Genomic DNA, 21,524 nt, shown 5'->3' on the forward strand with positions numbered 1-21,524 from the left:
AGCTTTAACTGGTTTGAATTTCAAAAAACTAACATGGCGCAATTGGGTGACTTCCCACCCTCTGCTTTGGAAATAGAGAAAACCTTGGTGCTGTTAAGATATTTTAAGGGTTTTGTATTCGCTGCCCTCTCCCCCTGGCAAAAACCTGAGTTCATTGCAAACATATCTGAGCTAACATGAGAGGCCAAACTTTCCGTGAGGTCAGATGCTATGAGGACTGCAAATTAATCACTGCAAATATTTGTACCTTTGTCAAGTATCCTAATGTTGACTTTTTCAGTAAAGCACTAGTGGGCTTTTTGTCATTCAGTACTGGCTTTAATAGGAATTAGTATTCATTGGGGGCAGAGAGGGACTCTAAAAATAATACATGTCCTCAAAAGCTAATGAGGTAAAGGAATCTTGTAGCTAATGAAGGAAGAAAAAGTAGAGATGGGTTTAAAATGAGTGGATTGTACTGGTCAATATGTTTTTGCCCCTGTATTAGAGGTCATGACAGAAGGCACTCAGTTGTCTTTCCTCAGAGAAAATTTAATATAGTAGGCAGCATAATTGGTGGGTGGTGCTGGTTGATGATGTAAAATGAGAGAGTAAAAGCCTGTTTACAGACATTTCTCCTTTCTCTTCAACCTTTTCTTGTAGACCTTCTTGAACAACTTTCAGACAGCTAAGGAGGCACTTAGTGCTGCTACAGTCCAAGCTGCAGAAAAGGCTGCTACCAGTGTAAAAGACCTGGCTCAAAGGAGTTTTCGACTTGCAATGGACATTCACTTGAAAGCACCAGTTATAGTCATTCCTCAGTCCTCAGTTTCCCCCAATGCTATAGTCATAGATCTTGGCTTAATTAAGGTTCAGAACCAGTTTAGCTTGGTGTCTGCAGAAGGCAGTTTGCTCCCTCCAGTCATTGACAAAATGGCTGTGCAGCTAACAAAGCTGAAACTGTCAAGGTAAAGTGCACTTTACTAAGTAATGCCTTAGCTAATTGGTAATATTAATACTCTATAGGATATGAATGTACTTGCTTAGAAACCATGGTTGGTGACAGTGTGAAATACTTGGTGTTAAAATACTGACCTGTTATCTTAAGGACAAATAAATCAGTGGTAAAATAAAATACTGTTCTGCTCAGGAAGCTGTTTAAGTCTAAAGAGATATTAAATTTGAGATTAAGATGTTACTTTGGAAATGTAACATATGACTTAAATTCTGACTTCCCCATCATGTGTTTTGTTGTTTGGTTTTTTCCCCCCTCCTTTTGTTTTAAGGACCACTGTGGAGACAGGTCTGTCGCATCCAGACATTCAAATACTTCACCCTATTAATTTAAGCCTGTCTGTGAAACGAAATCTATCTGCAGCTTGGTTTCACAAATTACCGGTGCTGGAGATCACAGGGTATCTGGATACAATGAATGTAAGTCTTGTGAAAAGAAGGTGGTGAGAAGCTTATGATAATACTTAATGGAAAACTAAGCTTTATGTTATTTCTGGACACAAAGGTGCAAAGAACTGTGAATTTTAAGTAGCTGTGGAGTGAGTTTCAGCGATGTCAACAACCTACCTGTGTGAATGTAGAGGTTTGAAAGTGTTATATCAAACATCCGAACTGCTGTGTAGGTTTATTAAACTGAGAGAAAGAAAAGAGAAAACTGGAAGGGATGTCAAAGAGTTTTGTTTATTCCCTGCCGTGAGGCAGGACCAACTTAAACAGAATTTTTTTCAGGCAGGACCAGTTCTCCTAGTGAGTCTTTTTTCAGTGTGCTTTTTTTTGTTTGATGTGGGGGTTTTTGTTTTGGATTTGTTGTTTTTGGTTTTTTTTTTTAAAGAAAAATAATCTTCTTGAGAGGAATTTAAATTTATGCAAATACTTGCTTTAGGAAGTTATGAAGCTGGAGTTACTGTCTCCCATGAATGACCTCAAGATAGTTGGTTTTTGTAGCAATTTATATACTGTGAAAGAAAATACCAGGTACATCTTGGGTGAAACTGAACTTAAAATATGAAGTAACGGGTCATTTACAGGAAAGTATTGCAGCCTTTATTTAACATATCATTGCTTTTATATATATATATATATATATATATATATATACACACACAGCTTTAGAAGTCACAACCTGCTTTAATCTCCTAACCCTTTAACAATAAGCAGTTAAAAAATTTCGTTGTGTCATTTTAGGACAATGCTGCTGACAAAATACCTGTAAATAAGCACTCTTCTTGCCAGGAAATGTCATTCTGCTTTGTTAACTAGTGATAAGTTTAAGTTTTTCCTCAGAGCTGTGTTCTGTAATTTTATAGGTTGTGTTAAGTCAAGAGGATTTGAATGTCTCTCTCAAAGTGTTGATGGAAAACCTTGGTGAAGCAGAAGGGAAACAAACTCATGCAAAATCAGTACTGCAAAAGGAAGGTCAGAGATGGAATTTGTTTGTTGTGAATATTAAGTGTGTTAGCTTTCAGGAATAATGAAAAGTATTTATTATTTGGAAAGCAAGCTTAGATCTGAGAATATGATGCGTGATAAACTCTTCTCTTTTTAATTTTGCAAGAACAGTGTTCATACTCTAATACTTCAAAAAAGTGGAAATTTTACAAGACAAAATTTGGTAATCGTGTTAGCTAAATTGTCACAGAACTAGCGAGGTATTGAGATGTCAGAGGAGTCTTGTTGCCAGAACATGCTTCTATTTTATTTGCCTGCTCTGAAGTTAAAGGCTCTGCTTGTGGAAATGTTGCTAGCTTATCTTGGGTGAATGTAAGCTATCTAAATGAATAAAAGAATTGGATGTGTTTCTTGAGCTAAACAAATGGTGGCAATTTCAAAAGTTAACCAATTTATCGAATGCTTCAGGTAAAACCAAAGAAATGGAGAAATCAGTTTTGATGCAGGATAAGAGTGTTCCAGAAGAAATGCTGTCTGAAAAGAGAAAAAAAACAGTAAACGAAGATGTAATCAATATGCTACTTAATTTTGAAATCAAAGAGGTATGTATCCATCGGTAAGACTTATCGTTACTGAATCCAGTACTCAAGTCTGTTTATTAGAAGTAGTGGGCTATCAAGTCCATTTTAAATATTTAAAGAATACGGTACATGCCAACAAAAAGAAAACAAAAAACCCCCCAGAACCCACATTATTTAGCTGTTTCTTTAGCTGTTTTCTTTTGTCTATATTATGTGAGATTGTATTTATAGAATATTTAACGTACAAAATACTTCTAACAGGGAAAACCAGACTTCTTTTAGGTGTTCTGCACTCACCTAGCCTATATCCTTGATAATGCTGCATATGATTCTCTTAGTAACAAACCACCTGAAATAGTTAAGCTAGAACTAGTATTTTCCCTTAAAGATACTAAATCTGAAGGTTAGTTTGTAGGTCAAGTATTGGGAAAATGCACAAACAATCTATTAACAAAGAAAGATACCTATTCATAAGAAATCATCCAAGCATGTTTTTTCTCTGGAGATGTCTGTGATACTTAAATGTGAAGAGCTCAGCATGACCTTTCATTTTTTCAAGAGTCAGACCAAACAGCTTAGGTGTGCAGGTTATTTTAAATAACTGTAGTTTGTTGGGTTTGTGGGTGGGGTTTTTTGTGTATAATTTTTGTTTCGCTAAATCTTCTTGGGTGTCTTTATCCAACACAAAATCTGGGTTCCTGTTTTTTAGATAGGAAAAACCCCATCTTCAAACAGAAAACTATTCTCTTGCTGAGTGAGACTAGAAACTTCTTCCTATTCCCAGCCACCAGGGAAACATATTTTCTGAGTGATATGAAATCATAGAAGAAAACGTAGTTTTAAGAGCATCAGAAATATTTGTCCCACAGCTGAAGTGTAGACAGGCAGCAAGTTGAATCCATCCCAGGTTTTGGGTTTTCTTGGTTTTTGCAGAATTACAGTTGCAATTGGCTGATGAAGTATCTGTCCACAAACAGCACGTAGTTATTCAACATGTATCGCTAGTACCTTTTGGCAGTTTCTAACTTTCAGATGTACTGTCTTGGCTGCAAAGAATTTTTTTAAAGGTATGACTGAGGCACATAACAGGCTAGCTTGTAGTGCTCCATGTTGTCTTATTTAGTACATCTTACAAACAATTCTGTCTTGTTTTATACGGTTTTACATGCACGTCACATGGAAATTTTTACTAAGGTAGTGTTCACATTGTGGACTGTATATGTTGGGTGATTAATGACAAAATGCTAGTTTGTTAATGTACAAAGAGTATGCCACATAATGATGCAGAGAAAGTATTGACAAACTTGAATTCTTTAAATTTCTTGTGTGGTAAATTGTTAGGTTAAGGCACCATATTTAGTTCCCAAGAATGGAAGATAACTGCCTCATGAAATAATTGCATTAACATTGTTCATGAATAACTATATCTAGTTCTTCTACTTTAATTTTCAGCTACATTTAGAAACAAAAGGGTTTTTTTTCTCATTTTCAACTTTCTAATCAGTGTAATGCTTAAAATACTCTATGAACGATGTATTGTAATGTTGAAACATTTCTGCGTCTTAAATTATTATTTGCATAGCATCAGATATTCAAAGGTTGATTCACATTACTATCTCTTCTCTGCTGCCCTTCCTTGCAGGCCAGTATGATTTTAGTAACTCTTTTTTTCCATATTCAAACTCTGTATGTAGCACTGTGTAGTGTCTGATTACAAAATTAAAACATAGCTTGACAAGGTAAAGATACACTGCTAGGCCAACAAAATTAAATCCTAGCCAAATTAATAGACTTGGGATTTTTGTTTTGTTATTGAAGGATTTAAGAAGTGATTGGTTGCTTGGCCAAGAGGAATAGAGGGGGTAAAAAAATCTTTAGCAAACTGGTGTTGCAAGTTCTTTTTGTAAAAAGGCAAAATGTCTAGATTAATAGTACTTTTGAAGCTTTGCTGTGGAGATAATGCCCAGTTATAATTGCATACCATAATATCTGGACAGCTTGACTGAAATAGTGAACTTATTTCCCTTTCCATATTCAAGGTTGTAATAACCTTGATGAAGCAGGTTCAGAAGGAGAGATATCCATTACATACTCTAACTGTGCTACAGCTTGGAACCGAAACTAAAATTAGAAATCACGAATTGACTGCAGCAGCATACTTGAAAAAAATTATTATGAGATGCATTGAAATAAATGGTAAGTCTTCTAGAAAACTGGTATGCAGTCAGCACAGTGTGTGCAGTCAGCTTTTGTAGCAAGAGGATAACATGGTCAATAATAATTAGCGTGTGGTGGGGAGAGGGCAGGAAGTTACATGCCAAATTCACTTAATGATGCTGTCCTGTGTAATTTAGATGTAATTCATCTGTTTTATCTGATATCAAGTTTTACTCCTGTTGCTAGAGTTAGCCTGAGTTAATTTATTTGAGTTAGTTGCCTACTTTGAGTAGGAATGGTCATTCCTGAGAAGTATTCTATCTGTTCAGAGAGTTTTGATGAGCTTCTGAGCCTGTGCTTTACGTCCAGTTCTGGCAGCACTGGAAATCCAGCGTGCTTCCTTGATTGGTCAGGTAACAGTTCAAAGCGATATTGAGGGAATACCTGAAATAGCCATGTATTCAAACTAGAAAAAAATGAGTTTGAATATTAAGACCTAAAGATAGGAATGCAAAATTAATTACAGGAATGCAAATAGCTTTCCAATTTTGAATCTTCTTTCAGGACCAAGATAAGTTAATTTTGATTAGTTTAATTAAAAAAAGTAAATACAGCATTTTACAAGGTAATACTTAACCTGCAGCTTCTCAGTGAAAAGAGATGTTAACCTTCACTATTTCAGCAAGAATAGCATATAATTAGTATACTCTATGGGTGGAGCAAAGCTTGTGTGTAGAAATACTTTACAGTTTTCTGTTTCCTTATTTGCAGACTCAAAAGGAGATCCTCTTTGCATTATTAATTCTTCAAGTGAGACAGATGAACATCTTCTGAAAATGGAATACATTAAGGTTTCAATACCTTTTAACTAAGATTTGTATGGGCAGTAAAATTAGGCTTCCATATGCACTAGCCTGTGTTAGATTTTTTTCTTTTCTTTTTTTAAAACCTGTAGGATTTGTATCTAAAACTTACCCAGATCTTCTCCCAAATACCTATTTTTCAACTTACCGTTTCATTTCATTCTCCACTGCTTCCATATAGTACTTGCTTCGTAAGTCAACTTAATTACTGAAATCACTGGTGAAGCCAAGTGTTTGTGTGCATTCTTCTCTGAATAATACCGATTAGTGCTTTTTTGTGAAGCTTAATAGATGAGAGAGTCTTTGCCTATGTAAGTGATAGATGCCTCTCTAGGGGGGTAAAACCAGCATTTGAGGAGTTATTTGTTGGTAGCTACAGTTATTGAGTGTTTAATTAAAAAAAAAATAATTGCCTTTCAAAAACTGCATGAGTATTTGGGAATCTGATAGGTTATAGAACCAGTGGGCTACTTGTCGTCTTACCTATAATGACATAATTTTTATAGAGGAAAAACAAGTTAACTTGTTCTGACAAAGTACTAAGTAAGCATAAATTTATCTGGTTTAATTAGATCCTAGGTAAGAGAAAATTTTGTAACTGGCCAGTTGAATTTTCAGAAAATACATGCTATAAAATATCAGAGCAGAGCATTCTGGTTGCCTTGATTGTGTGCTTTATTTGGAGAACTTGTTTTTTCAGGTTTCATCACTTTCCATTGTTTTCTTTTGCGATGGGAATAATCCTTTTTTGTGTGTGTGTGTGTGGGGTAAACAGTTAATTTGGTTAATGAATTCATTTAATGCAATAGCAACTGACTGTGTGCTTCAGCTTTTTTTTTTTTTTTTTTCTTCCTTTAGGCTGATCCCGATGGACCAGATTTTGTTACTACTTACAGAAGCACCAAGCAAAACATCAATGTAAATACTGGATGTATTTAATTTATTTTTAAGCTTCTCAAATAGTAACAGCTGTGTTAACTTGTTAGTTGCCTGCTTCTTCTCTTCTGGAAACAAACAAACAAAAAAAAAAGCCCCACCAAAACCCAAACCCCTGACTCTGTCATCATTAAAGCTTACTGCTTTACATTTAACTACTTCAAAGAGAAATCCAGGAGGAAAAAGATTTTTTTATTTTTTTTTTACAGAAGTATTTAGTGTATTAGTTAACTAGAAGCTGTATAACGTTAGCTACTTAAAATTTATAAGGACATATTTCTAACTGAGGCCTGTAGGATGTGTTTTATTTCTGGAGTGGTATTCTTAGCAGCATGTGAAACAGCCCTTGTGTTTCAGAGTTTGGCATTTCATAACAGTGAAATTGAGATGTGAGGTGAATTGTCAAACAAGCGTTCTCAGAGGTCTTGTGTTCAATCAGTCCTTTTTTTGTTACTTCTGAAAGCAACTATTCATGTCTAGTTTTGCATGGCTTCAGTGATGTTTGAAGTAAGCAGGTAATTTTTCTTCTAAAATGTTCCCTTTAAAGTAGTAGTGGTGGGTGGAGCTTGCTTCTTGACAGCCATATGTGGAATTTGAAGTGACTGGACTATTTGAGAGTCAAGAAAGCTGACATCTCTTAATGTATCAGTAAAACTAGCATTTACCAAGAGTTGCATTGGCCTAGGCAAAATTAGCTAGCTGATGCTAGGTTTCACTAAGTAATATTGGCTAGAGTAGTTGCTACTCACGTGCTTTCTGTTCTGATGGCAATTTTTGAATCTTGTTTTGTTGTATCATACCTACTAAAATATCTCTATATGTGATTCTGAAGATGTCGACCAAAATGCTCAATAGTCCACAATGAAAGGCAACAGAACTAACAGAGCTTACTGTGAAAAAGCATAATGACACGAAGCATCAATTTTTAGAGTGACACAGTTCCTCTGTAGCTGTTTTAAGCTTCCCTTCCATAGCTCCCTCATCTGTTCAGGGCTTGTGTGGTGTTAAGTTGAAAGAGATAGTAGGGTGAGATAGTTGTGAAATTGAGCAAGACACTTTTTTTTCTCAGTTCTGTGACAGTAACTCTGAGTAGTTATGCAATAGACTGCTACTAAATAACAATGTTATTTTGTCTCCTTGCCCTCATTTTAGGTCATCTTTTCATGTTTGGATATAGTACTTCACACAGAGGCTTTGCTTTCCATCATGAGTTTTCTCACATTCAGTGTTCCATCAGGTGGTCTTCCCAGTACTGACAAAGCATCAGACCACAAGCCTCAAATAAAAGAACAAGAAAAAGGAAGTACTCTTAGACCAGGTAACACGGTATTAGAAAGGCTGTACTTTTGTTGCTTGACAGCATCTAGCCTTTTGTTTCAAAGGATACCATTTCAGGTGACAGCGTTGCAGTCTGTTTGGTGGAAAAACAAGGCATGCGCAACTGTACGTGGGGAGAAAATAATCTTATTTAAAGAAAAAGCCAGATATTTTTTTGCTGTTGCTTAATTTTACAAATTCTCATTGCTCAATATAACTTTTTTTTTCCTTAGGTAGTGGTCTGACTTTTATTATAAAAAGTCAAATAAGTGATGTTGCAGTGAACAGTATCAAAGTCTGAGCAACCTGGTCTAGTGGAAGGTGTCTCTGCTCACAGCAGAGGGATTGGAACTAGATGATCTTTAAGGTCCCTTCCAACCCAGACCATTCTGTGATTATTTCCAAAGCATTAGTGTCACAACTTTTGTTACTTTCCAATCTGAAGGTTCTAAAGGGTGTTTACATTGCTGAAGATAAAGATTCTTCAGCCCTGGGGAAGCAAGGAGAAGTTCTGAACTGAAGGATGTTGTGCTTATTTTAATAATTGCTATCTATAACCTTGAAATAGTAGGAGTTTTTGTATGGAAGCTCCTTAAGAATGTTTTGTCAGGTCCTGTGTGGTTGATTCTCATTTTTGTAGTGTTGTTTGTGAAATTGAAGATTTTCTAATCTTTAATCAATTGGGATTGAGTTTACAGTGGCTGGCCGTTACATTTTGTGTTCTGCAGGCACCTTCAATTTTGCTGCAGAAACTTTTTTCACCTAACATGCCTAAATTGGCCTTGCTACTCTATACAGAAAGGAACATTTCTCATGTGACGGTGTTCCAAATAATTAAATGTAGGCTGTATTCAGCATACTGTTGTGTGAAAACTAGGTATTAATGAGGAGAAGAAACATCATCTTGATTGCTGTTTGCCTGTGTTCGACAGTGACTGTTCTTGTGCCAGAAGAAAGCAGTGATAATAAGAGACTTACTTCAAGTCTTGACTAACAATTAGCAGTAACTTTTAGGGAATAAGTGCGGGATGCTTTTTGAATAGTTCATATATGTACAAACCAAATAATCTAATGTTTGTTTTAAAAAATTGACTTATAATGAAGTTCTTCTATCTCTTGTGTTTCCTATCCAGTGTCTGGTAATGCAGACCATAATGATATCTGTGAATTAAAACTCACTGCAAAGCTAAATGCATTCAGTATTACAGTGTGTGATCAGACCAGAATTGCAGACATTAGAATACAAGGTAAGGAGTTTTTATTTAAATATTAGGTTAGTTGGTGCTAACAAGAAATATGTTATTCCCCTTTGTTCATTTGCTTCTGAAAGGCTAGTGTGTGCACTGCAGATGTTTCTGTAACATATGTTTGAATATATTTTGATTGTATGATATGATTGTGCTTAAGTATTTTAATAGCCAAAATGCCTATTTTGGCATTTTCAATGTGAGGGAAGAAAATGACTCGGAAAAAGAAGGCAGTTAATTTTTAAGTGGAATGAAATTAAAAGACATGAAGGCACTATATGATAAATAACACAAGCTTCCATTTTTTAATAGCTAGATCCTAATGGTGGAGTTGGGAATTTTTACTCTAGTCTGAGTCAATTTATGTTGGCAAATTTGTCATGTATAGTAAGGTAACAGCTTCTGTCTTGGGCTTAGCATTGGTTGTTATGTAGTAGAATGCTGGATTCTAAGCTGTTCTTATTTATATTCAGTAATAAATAATAGTTCTTTTTTAAAAAGTGTTTACTTAATAAATGCACCTCAACAAATTACCATCTTCTTCCTTTTGTCTCAAAACAGGAATGGATGCATCTGTAGCTATGAAAACTAAAAAGATTACAGTGTTCTCCAGACTTGAGGACATTGTAATTACCAATGTTGATCCAAAAACAATCCATAAAAAGGTGATGTGTTGTGCAGATTGTAAACAAACAAAAAGACCTAGGTTTTTTTTAAGTTATTTAATGACAACACTGTAGTTGATTTGCTGTGTTTTATATAGTACTAAGTACAATGTAATGTACCAAATATTACACAAAACTTAATTGGTTAATTTCCTTTATCTCAGGGAAGCAAACCATGCTTCCATTCAATATTTAATTCTTTTTAATATTGTTTGCATTCATATGCTTAATTCTGAGTAGCATGAGTTAAATATGAAATGGACTATAGATAACCAAGTAAGAAGAGACATATCATAAAATAGCTGATTCGACTTCCTTTTGTGCCTAGCATATATGTGTCCAACTATTGCTGATAAGCTGCAGCTGATCTTTTTGGGGAAATATTTCTTGTTTGATAAGTAATAATTCTACCAATGATTATTGCCGGGAGGTATTAACTGTACGGACTTAATCTTCTAGGCTGTCTCCATAATGGGGGATGAAGTGTTTAGATTTCACATGTCACTTTATCCAGATGCTACTGCAGGAGAAGCCTACACTGATATGTCAAGGGTGGATGGTAAAATGTCTCTGAAAGTGGGCTGCATCCAAATAATTTACCTACATAAATTCTTTATGTCTCTCCTGGTAAGACATTAGTTTCGGTTCTTTTCTTGACATTAAAAGTGTGGGGTTTGTTGTTTTTGTTTTTTTAAAAATGTAATCAGCTCTTGGTGATCTGTACCTTGCGGTGAGCTGATGTACAAGCATATAGAAGTATTTTGCTGAATAAGTGCTGAAGTGTCACTTATGTTGCACTGCTTTATAGAAGAATGACAAATAAGGAGAAAGATGACAAAACAGATAATGAATTGAATTGATAGCTTTAATAATATCCTAAAAAATAAATAAGTAAGCAATGTCTTAGCTTGTGCATGATTTTAACCTTTTTCTCTTTTGAAACTTGCATGGTTGAATTAGAAGTTTCATATTTCTACCACAGCTTTACTATTTTTCTTAAATTTACATTTTGCCTGGGGCTTGCCTTTTTTCGTGAGGCTTATTTGCTCTCATAGAACTCTTACTTTTTTCACTACCTATCAATAGAACTTCCTAAACAGTTTCCAAACGGCACAGGAAGCCTTGACTGCAGTCACTGTCCAGGCGGCAGAAATGGCTGCTTCCAGCATGAAAGACTTTGCTAAAAAGAGCTTCCGCCTCTTAATGGATGTCAACTTGAAAGCTCCAGTTATAGTTGTTCCTGAATCTTCAACTTCATGCAATGCTTTGGTAGCTGATCTTGGCTTAATCAGAGTTCAGAATGAATTCAAGCTGGTGTCTTCAGATGAATCTTCTCTTCCTCCAGTCATTGACAACATGGATGTGCAGCTAACTCATTTGAAATTATCAAGGTATACATGGAGTTTTCTTCTGAGTTGAAAAGTGTTTGTAAAGAAAACGAGTTCATGTTCTGTATGCAGCATTGTTCTATTATTTAAATATGATAGGTGATGGAAACATACTAAAACCAAACACACACACACACACAAGTTTAGGAGTGCTTTTAGACACACATGCCCACAATCTCTAACTCAGTTACTGTCCTATCGTTCCTTTCTTTCCAAGAAGTTTTAATCTTAAACGCATACCTGGGCATAAGTGCATGTAAGCACCCATTATTATTAATTTAAAAATAAGTATATCTGTAGTTCTGCTAGATTAGTGTGACATTATTTGGGATTCTGCAACTACTAAATATTTTTCATCTGCTGTTTCCACTGTCTTTTGTAGGTGCATTATATCTGCAGATTCTCAACCAGATTCTGAAATTCTGCATCCTGTGAGTTTGACTTTACTGGTCCAGAGAAATTTAGCAGCAGCTTGGTATCATAAAACCCCAACAATTGGTATCAAAGGAGACCTAAAACCAATGCAGGTAATACCAGAGCTATATCAAAAGTTACATATATTCTCAGAATAGTACTTAGCCTAGTTAAGGAGCTTGTAAACTTGTTGCAATATGTATTGTGTACAGAATGTTAGGAGACTTCCAGCTTGACTGTCCAGTTTATAGATTTGTTAGAGTCTTGATATCTTATAATTAATTTTAGTGTAGCTGCACACAAATGGAATGAAACCTATTTTTATTTTTCTGGGGGTCTGTTGGAGCTATCATTTGACTCAACAGTCAGTAAAGTCATTGAGGTTATCATCTGTTGAGTTAACATTTAGAATCTAGATTTAAGATTTTAAGATGTTTGATTTGTAATATTCAGGTTATTTGAGTGTTTAGTAGATTTATTAGAAATTAAAAGGGTAGATGTGGATCTCCAATATACAACAGTTCAAAATTATGGTTGATGTCTTTTGCAGATGGAGGGCTTTGTTTTCTCTTTTAGTACATTAACTAGATGAATTTAAATGGCTAAAAGTGGACTGCGGGGCCGTTTAGTTGTTCACGAGACCGGTTTCGTTGCTGTATCTGTGCTGTGGCCAGATACAGCACTGGTGAAGCACAGAGGAATAAGATATTGAAGGAGTACCAATTAAAAAAAAAAAAAAAATTCGAAGAAAATATATTATGGGCTAAGTGACTGTATTTTGTCACTTATTACTGCTTATTTTTTTCACAATCATGTTATGTTATAATTGGATTCAGATTCATTAACTACTTAAAGGCCTACTGAATGACAGTTGCTTTAGTGTATACAATGCAAATCTTGGCTTTAATTTTATCTGTTTATGTTTCTAGATTCCTGAATTGTTAAGACGTGCTTATGTTCATCAATTACCCATATTTTTAGCAGGCCAACAGCCTTTACAAGACTAGAAAGCGTTTATCACGCAGAGTGTTAGTTCTTGTTGTAACTCCTGTTCGTAACAAGTAAGAAAGGATAATTTAGGAAAAATGGGCAAGTTATTTAGGCTGTTTATGGTGGAAGCAGCATGTTGTTTCCTCTCAGCATTTGCTTGCTATTGATAAAGATAGGGTTCTGTGCTGGAAAGAAATACTGTCATGGAAAAATAAATTCTGGTTTATCACTTTACAGATTGCCCTCAGTGAAGAAGATCTAAGCGTTGTCATGAAAATTTTACTTGAAAACCTTGGAGGGGCTTCTTCTCAGCCAAATACTGTGCAAGAGAACACTGAAGAGATGCAGATATACAAAAAAGGGAAAGTTCCGAATGAATCTGATTTCTGTGAGGGTATGTTCAATTCAAAAGCTGAATATGTTTAGGCAGAGGGCTATCTGTGAATTCAAACATTATACTTATCTGAAGCACTTTAATGTGTGTAAATAAATCCTTTTGCTTAATTGTTGCATATGTATTGTGTACGTGAAAAGTTAGAAATAAGAACATATGCACAAACATGGAGCGTGAGCTGTTGATAGTCAAAAGTTTTTGTAGCATGTTCTTTGCGATTCATCTTTTATAGGATGGTATTCTTCAGTCTGTATCAGTGACTCTTATAAGTTGCAGGTGGTTTAAAAAAGAGAAAAAAGCTGAACCAACTACCCTGGAATGTTAATGCACAATTATAAAGATTGAGGATAATAATAGTATTCAAATAGTGTGTTAATATAAACAGCGTATGTCTCCGGATGAAATATTGTTAACACTTTGTCAAAGTATCTTTTGTCCAAAACTTAACATTCTCAATGTCAAAAAACTACTGTTCAACCAATAGTTGAATTGGTATAGTATGAGAAGAAACAGGAAGGAAGAGTAGCGCAAACTCTTTGAGCAGTCTTGGTATTTCCTGTAGTTCTTCATTAGAACAAATGAAGAAATGCAGTAGATTAATGACAGCTTTTGTTTAAGGTTCTTAAACCACTTTATGCTACGTAATTTTAGCATGCATTGAATAGAACAAAGTGATATTGAATAAATAAAAGTACAAATTGTTCTGAGTAGTCTTCTGGATTTAGAGCTTTTTCTCTTTTTGTGACTTTCTGATCTTAATTTTAAAGCAAACCAAAAAACCAACACAAAACCAACCCCAAATCCAGAAAACCACCCCCAAGCCCAGTGTTCTAAAGAAATGTAAAAATATTTTCTTTTCACTGATAGGTCCTCTTCTTGCATTTGGACAAAAAGAAGTTTCTACGGTTCAGTCTTCTGCAGAATGTTATACAACGCTTAAATTTGACTTTAATTTTGAGTCACTTTCAGTAACTCTCTACAATAGTGATATGAATCAGGTTTGTGACAAAGCTTTTACCATATAGGTGGGGTGGGGAACTTTAAGCTTCTTGCATGGACAGAACTCAGGATAGTAAAACGAAGAGTTTCGTTGGTTGTGTTGGCTTAGTAATGCCTGCCTTATGGAGCTTATGCAATTTATCCTGGAACTTTGAGGTTTTATGGGCAGAGAATGTCCTTAATTTGAGGGACCTAAGTGCATTTCTAAGAATCACGCTTAAAATAAATAAAGGAATGAACCAAACAAAACCACCCACTGTCTGATTTGGTCATTCAAGCCTTGATTCCAGTTATCCAAAATAAAAATGAAATTTTCAAAGGCAGGAATTGCTAGCCTAGGTGATGGTAGTTCTGTGTGTGGTACCCATATATTTAGTAAGCAGATCCAAGGTCCACACGGCCCATACTTGCCTTTTGCATATCCCTGAGTGTAAGCAATACAAACATCCTTCCTGTGCTGAAAACAGAAGAGAAGGACGTGCAACATTGCCTTGTTTTTATGACTTGATATGTTTTGTCCAGATGTGAAGGTGCTTGCTTTGTAAGTCTTGGTATATAGTGAACTTGTGGTATCTTTTCATTTAGGATAACTATAATGCAGGAATTTGTGGTGCTTTTTGTGTGACGCGTGTATAGTATTAAAAAGTTCTTATGAAATGAACATCATGAGAAGAAACACACCATAATGGGATTTTAATTTCTTCATATCCTTTCTGCTTATTGCTGAGATCCTGGTTGTAAATGAGTTAGTGTGATGGGAGCGGAGAGATCCTTTGATAGGAGGTTCAGAATTCAGATGGATTATCCTTCAGTCATGCATTCCCAACAACCGCTAGAAATGCGGTGAAGAAACGACTTTGACAACCCAACTTTTTTCTGTTTTCTCAGTGAGTTTCTTGGACTAATTTTTATGATTGGAGGACTGATGGCAGCAACAGGCTAATCAGATCCTTCAGTTTATGGATCAAAACACATGTGGCTAGCAGCAAGGGAAATGTGTTTATTACTTTGCTCTGTGATGACTAGTCCTACTATCTCTCGTTATGTAGAAGTCTCTGCTTTCGCTGCATAGTGACAAATTACGCCTTGGTGAACTCCGGCTGCATCTCATGGCATCATCGGGGAATATGTTTTCAGATGGCTCAATGGACATTAACGTTAAACTCAAGGCATGTACCCTGGATGATCTCAGAGAAGGAATTCAGAATGTGACTGCAAGGTAAGTTTGAGTGCATCAGAAATGAAAAAACTCCATGGAACTTGTGAGGAAGACTGTTTCCTTGTTTTATACTTTGCTTCACATGGGATTGATAAAACTTAGTAGGGCTCTCAGCTGTTGCCTGTCATACTGTGCACTAAAGCAATGAATGGTGTAATTCCAGTAATGTTAAGCAAGTTCCTTGTTTTATATGTTGATTTCCCAGGAAATCCAAAACAAAACAAAAAAACACCTAGGAGGCTTGAGTTTTACAGTGAACTCTGTAGGAGAGCTGAGCAGAGAGCAAACAGCCTCAGCTAGAGAGTTCTATGCACTGAATTGGCTGGATGGTCGCACTCAAAGAGTTGTGGTCAACGGCTCAATGTACAAGTGGAGAACGGTGACGAGTGGCGTTCCTTAGGGGTCCGTACTGGGACCGGCACTGTTCAACATCTTTGTCGGCGACATGGACAGTGGGATCGAGTGCACCCTCAGCAAGTTTGCTGATGACACCAAGCTGTGTGGTGTGGTCGACAAGCTGGAGGGAAGGGATGCCATCCACAGGGACCTGGACAGGCTGGAGAGGTGGGCCCATGCAAACCGCATGAAGTTCAACAAGGCCAAGTGCAAGGTCCTGCACGTGGGTTGGCGCAATCCCAAGCATGACTATAGGCTGGGTGAGGAATGGATTGAAAGCAGCCCCGAGGAGAAGGTCTTGGGGGTATTGATTGATGAGAAGCTCAACATGAGCTGGCAGTGTGCGCTTGCAGCCCAGAAAGCCAACCGTGTCCTGGGCTGCATCAAAAGAAGAGTGTGACCAGCAGGTCGAGGGAGGTGATCCTGCCCCTCTACTCGGCTCTTGTGAGACCCCACCTGGAGTACTGCGTCCAGCTCTGGGGGCCCCAGTACAGGAGAGACATGGAGCTGTTCGAGCGAGTCCAGAGGAGGGCCACGAAGCTGATCAGAGGGCTGGAGCACCTCTCCTATGAGGACAGGCTGAGAGAGTTGGGGTTGTTCAGCCTGGAGAAAAGGTGGCTCCAGGGAGACCTAGTTGCGGCTTACCAGTACCTGAAGGGGGCCTACAGGAAAGATGGAGAGGGACTGTTTATCAGGGAGTGTAGTGACAGGACAAGGGGTAATGGGTTTCAGCTGAAGGAGGGTCGATTTAGATTAGATGTTGGAAAGAAATTCTTTACTGTGAGAGTGGTGAGGCACTGGAACAGGTTGCCCAGAGAGGTTGCGGAGGCCCCCTCCCTGGAAGCGTTCAAGGCCAGGTTGGATGAGGCTTTGGGCAACGTGGTCTAGTGGAGGGTGTCCCTGCCTGTGGCAGGGGGGTTGGAACTAGATGATCTTTAAGGTTCCTTCCAACCCAACCCATTGTATGATGATTCTATGAAACTTTAGTCTGATTGTTAGATGCTGTCTATATAGTTCCAAAATTGTAGCACGTAAATTTTAAATTGAAAATGCTCTTCTGTTAGAGAAGTCTATATCCTCTTATTTCTGGAGGAAACACTGATTGTGTATGTTGTAATTCTTATTTATAAATGGCTCTGTGAGGAAAAAATGGCGCTACTTATGCATCCTTGTTTTTCTAGATCTATGTGTTATGAAATATTTCTTATTAAACTTTTTTCCAGAATGATAGACAAGAAAGAGGACACAAATGACAGTTCTATGATAGATATAAGCTACAAACAGGATAAAAATGGAACTGAAGTTGTTGCTGTCCTTGACAAGTTGTACATATGTGCCAGCATGGAGTTTTTGTTGACAGTAGCAGATTTTTTCATTCACTCATTGCCGGCATCCTCAAGTGAAAGATCTGCACAGTTCCAATTAAAGCATGTTGCTTCTGGGAAATCCAAGCCAGAAACAGGTCTGTAAAACTGATTTCCATCCCCACTCCCCTCCTTTACAGACTTCATACTAAAAATAAATCATCCAAAAGTTGTAAAGATGCTATCTTGCTATCAGAGTTCAGAAATGAGTTTATTCTTCACGATGTGTAAATTGGCCACTGATACCACATACTGTTGTAAGCTGTAGTAGTTCCAAAACTGCTGTGTTTAGTGGATTTGTGCTCTCCAGCAGAGCTAAATATTGAAAATCACTCTTGCTAAACAGGATTTTTACACATGTAATATTGCAAAGGAAGCATCCTTAGGGTGGAAATTGCCATGTAGATAGTAGTTAACAAGTAAAAAGAACAACTTACTTTATTTAAAGGTGAGTGGCAGAGAATGTCTTACCCTTACTTCTGCAAGTTTTGTATTTTGAAACTGTAGGTTATTTCAGTTCAGTTGTGGAGAACTACGTTTTTGATGAACAGCTTTCCTCTTTTTGGTTGTAGACTGAAGGTAAAGCATGATGAAACAAGGGTGAGAAAGACCACTTCTGAGTTGTTTTTGTTTGGTTTTAAGCAATTGCTAGGCTTGCCCGAGTTGCGGTCGGACCTAATCTATGGGTTATGTTGTCTAGCTGGTTCCCAACAGCCCTCCCTTTCTTTTGGGGAACTTGGCAGAGTGCTAGGAGTGAGGCTTAGGTTTTACGAATTGTCCTAGTGATGTCAGCAGTTCACTTCCTCTACTCTTCCCTTGTTGGATACACACAAGTCCTGTGGCGAGGGAGGGATAGTACACACTCCAGAAAAATGGCACTTGCAGGGGCTGCTCAGGACTAGCCAAATGTTTTTCTGGTTGCAACCCATGATGTGTAGCTTGCTTTGTTTTTCATGTAGTACACCGAGCCTCAACTTGGCACCTGTTCCATTGCATAGGTGTGATATTCTGACATTTCCAGCACCTGTTGTGCATGACTAACCCATGTAATGAGTCCTAGTGTGCAGGAGGGTCATACACCACTATGCTACCTATCACTGTGAACCAAAGTGACTTGATCCACCACCAGGTTTCAGTTTCAGGTCTAGATATTATGTACATAATAATGCTTTCAGAACTTTTATATTCAAGGGTTTGTTGTTTGTTTGTTTTTTTTTTTTTATTATTTTCCCAGAAATACCTGTATGGCCAAATATGACAGTAAAAGCTGTGATCATGGATCCAGAAATTGTATTTGTTGCTAACTTGACCAGTGCTGATGCCCCCGCCTTAAAAGTTTCCTTCCAATGTGACTTTTCTTTGACGTCTGGAAAGCTTGCACAAAGGATGACTGCTCAAGTGAAGGGCTTCAAAGTGTTGGCCTGTGCCTTTCTCAAGGAAAAACAAGACAAGAGTGTTACTACGGTAAGAAAACTTGTTTTTCATAATGAAAAAAGTAATGAGAACTGTTGGCAGGTATGTCCTTTAGTTGGCATATCCACAGCTCTCTGAAAATTGCGTTCTCGTATCATTGATTATTATGAAGAGAGGAAGGGACTGTGCATCTGTGGTATGCCACTTAAAGGTGAATCTTTTATCAGTGCAAGACTTCATCATGCAGAGCTCTGTCTAAAACATGTGTGGTGCATTTGCAAATTAAATTAAAAGTTTCTTAGTGAAGAAATTGTGTGAGGGGCTTTGAAGACTAAGAATACCTCTCTGCAGCTTTGTTTACTGTCCGTCAGTTTACTTGTTGCAGTAGAGTATGCTGATCAGCGTGTCTGGAACTTCATGTACTCATTCCTGGTCAGGAGCATTAAACCACAAAGGTGGCCTGTGTGGTTCATCTTGCACTTGGTTATCTTTCCTTATGCATTTAGTTTTCTTTTTTCTTAAGGATTCAGGTGGTTTTTTGCTATGCCATCAAGTCTGTCTGTGTGTTGAGTTTTTGTTTTCTCAGTTTTTTAAGCCTTATATCAAAAGCTTTTATTTCACTAACTTTTAACCTTCCAGTACGAGATTGCTCTTGTGCAAATTTGAATGCTGGAATGAAGCACAATAATGTTATGGAAAGAGTGCGGTTACTCTGAAACATGTTGTTATTTGATGGGATCGGCATCCCTTTGGCCTATGGGATTGAAAGGCACAAGACTATTTGAAAAGGTTAGATTCAAGGGACTTACCTTAATAATCAAATTACATTTTTCACTCAGGTGTTACAGCCATGTTCTTTGGTCATGGAAAATATGATGCATGTCTCAGGGTTACAAACTGTGGTAGTAACAATAGAAGAACTTACTATAAAGGTAAGATTATTAAAGCTGTCTTTGGAAGAACAGGTGTGTTTCTCAAGCTGTAGCTTGTTTTTTTGTTGTTTGTTTTGTTTTTTTTAAAAATTATGTATTGCTATGGAAAACTTCCACTTTCCCTATTAGTTTAGTTCCAGAAATAGGCATTTATCCTTTTTGGAGCTGCTCTGTGTTGGAAGAAATCATTATATGTTCCTTCCTTTGGCAATCTCTTGGAAAAAAGGACTAATTGCAATACTTCAGATACTAGGATTCCTCCTACCAGTTTCTTCCAAATTTATGAAACACACCTTCGCCTGCCACCACCACCACTATTTTTCTTTTCAGTGAGAATTATGACCACACAAGCGCATGTAAATTTAAGACTTTTAACATGATTTCTAGAATGATATACAAAGTGAAATATCTTGTTATTAATAAGTAAATTAATAATTGTGTCTATAGTAAAGGGCTAAACTATAAGCAACAGTACATTATTCCTAAAGGATAAAGCTTTCGATGCATGTACTCTGCTGCTAATTGAAATGGTGGTGCGCATAACTCTGCAAACGTGCTTTTTTGAACATTTTTTGAATATTTGCTATTTCCATTTATCATACATTTTATATGCTAATCAGGTCTAAAACATTTTGAGCTATAAAGGACTTTTCCCCCCCCTTTTTTCAAGATCTCACCCATAATTCTGAATACTGTGATGACCATTATGGCTGCCATCAAACCCAAAACAACAGAGGAGGATTCTAGAGGAGCAACTGAAGTTTCTGAGAATTTGTGGCAAGTGAGGCCTATAGATGAGTGCAACGCTTGGTTTCTTGGTGTTGATGTAGCCACAGAAGCAACAGAAACTTTTAAGGACCGTGAACATATTGTGAAACAAGAGAAATTTGACATTGTAGTGAAATCACTTCAGATCACCTTGGAATGTGGTCTGGGACATCGTACTGTCCCTTCATTGCTAGTAGAGTCTGTGTTTTCAGGTGTCCTTAAAAACTGGTCCTCCCTGATGGAGATCACTGCTGATATGTCACTGGAGGTATGTAGAATCAAATTGTTGCAGTTTGAAATGCTTCTGCAGATTTCATAATGCTCAAGTAACTTTTTAGTACATTCTCTATGGGCTAAATTAATAGTAGGTTTAGACTGTAATGCTCTTAGGAGTTCTTTAGTGGTCAGGGAAGTATGACTAAGCATAATGTGGTTTTTATAGAAACTTTGCAATCAATAGATTTTAATGGCAGTTGCTACTGTGGAGTAATCTAATCTTCTCTGTTTCTCTATTATTTTTGCATATTCACTTCTTGCTGTATGAACAGTGAGCTTGGTTTAGCTGAATATTCATATTTAACTCTTATTGCCTACCTTTTACTGTTTCTCTAGTGTTGTGTTTATTGTTAAGATAGAAGTTACACTCTTTTATCAAAATGTTCTTTGCATCTTGGGTTGTAATCACGCCATATTTGTTTTACCAGCTCTTGCAAGTCTTTTCCCCAAAAATATAGTAAACTCTGAGGAGGTATAAGTCTCTTCTGGAGGCAGCATGTTAAAATTTCATACAGCCAGAAGTGCAATAAGTTAACTACATCTTTAGTTATATTTTGTCAGTTTACCAAGTGTGCCTCATACTCCATTCTGTACTGAATATACAAGTAGCCTTCTGTCATTGCTAGATGTGTGCATCATACTAGAGTATGGAAGATGCATATCTAATAATATACAACTGGGGGAAGGCACTGTGGTTCCAGAAGGGAGAAGGGATGAGGAATATAGCTGAAAGGGAGCATCCAGAACTATTTGGTCCACAACCTCTATTCAGATTTGCAGTGGCTGAAGGGAAAGTAATAACTTGATGTAGGCTATGAGTTAG

The 21,524-nt window shown here is 37.0% G+C and overlaps 1 protein-coding gene across 6 annotated transcripts in view; it reads left to right on the plus strand.

The window, feature by feature from the left end:
* The window catches only part of VPS13C (vacuolar protein sorting 13 homolog C), a 100,664-nt gene that overhangs the window by 39,166 nt on the left and 39,974 nt on the right, over window positions 1–21,524 (plus strand). For all 6 annotated transcript variants that reach the window (XM_054837112.1, XM_054837113.1, XM_054837114.1 and 3 more), the window contains 20 exons: window positions 643–947; window positions 1,266–1,413; window positions 2,301–2,409; window positions 2,851–2,984; window positions 5,003–5,159; window positions 5,892–5,971; window positions 6,842–6,901; window positions 8,072–8,237; window positions 9,370–9,483; window positions 10,045–10,148; window positions 10,608–10,775; window positions 11,235–11,539; window positions 11,919–12,063; window positions 13,178–13,334; window positions 14,202–14,332; window positions 15,383–15,552; window positions 17,172–17,410; window positions 18,547–18,776; window positions 19,565–19,657; window positions 20,328–20,693. In XM_054837112.1, coding sequence (XP_054693087.1) covers window positions 643–947; window positions 1,266–1,413; window positions 2,301–2,409; window positions 2,851–2,984; window positions 5,003–5,159; window positions 5,892–5,971; window positions 6,842–6,901; window positions 8,072–8,237; window positions 9,370–9,483; window positions 10,045–10,148; window positions 10,608–10,775; window positions 11,235–11,539; window positions 11,919–12,063; window positions 13,178–13,334; window positions 14,202–14,332; window positions 15,383–15,552; window positions 17,172–17,410; window positions 18,547–18,776; window positions 19,565–19,657; window positions 20,328–20,693 — 3,381 coding nt within the window. The remainder of the gene's footprint in view (window positions 1–642; window positions 948–1,265; window positions 1,414–2,300; window positions 2,410–2,850; window positions 2,985–5,002; window positions 5,160–5,891; window positions 5,972–6,841; window positions 6,902–8,071; window positions 8,238–9,369; window positions 9,484–10,044; window positions 10,149–10,607; window positions 10,776–11,234; window positions 11,540–11,918; window positions 12,064–13,177; window positions 13,335–14,201; window positions 14,333–15,382; window positions 15,553–17,171; window positions 17,411–18,546; window positions 18,777–19,564; window positions 19,658–20,327; window positions 20,694–21,524) is intronic.

The sequence above is a fragment of the Grus americana genome, chromosome 10 (genome assembly GCF_028858705.1).
Source record: "Grus americana isolate bGruAme1 chromosome 10, bGruAme1.mat, whole genome shotgun sequence".
In the NCBI taxonomy this organism is placed as follows: Eukaryota; Metazoa; Chordata; class Aves; order Gruiformes; family Gruidae; genus Grus; species Grus americana.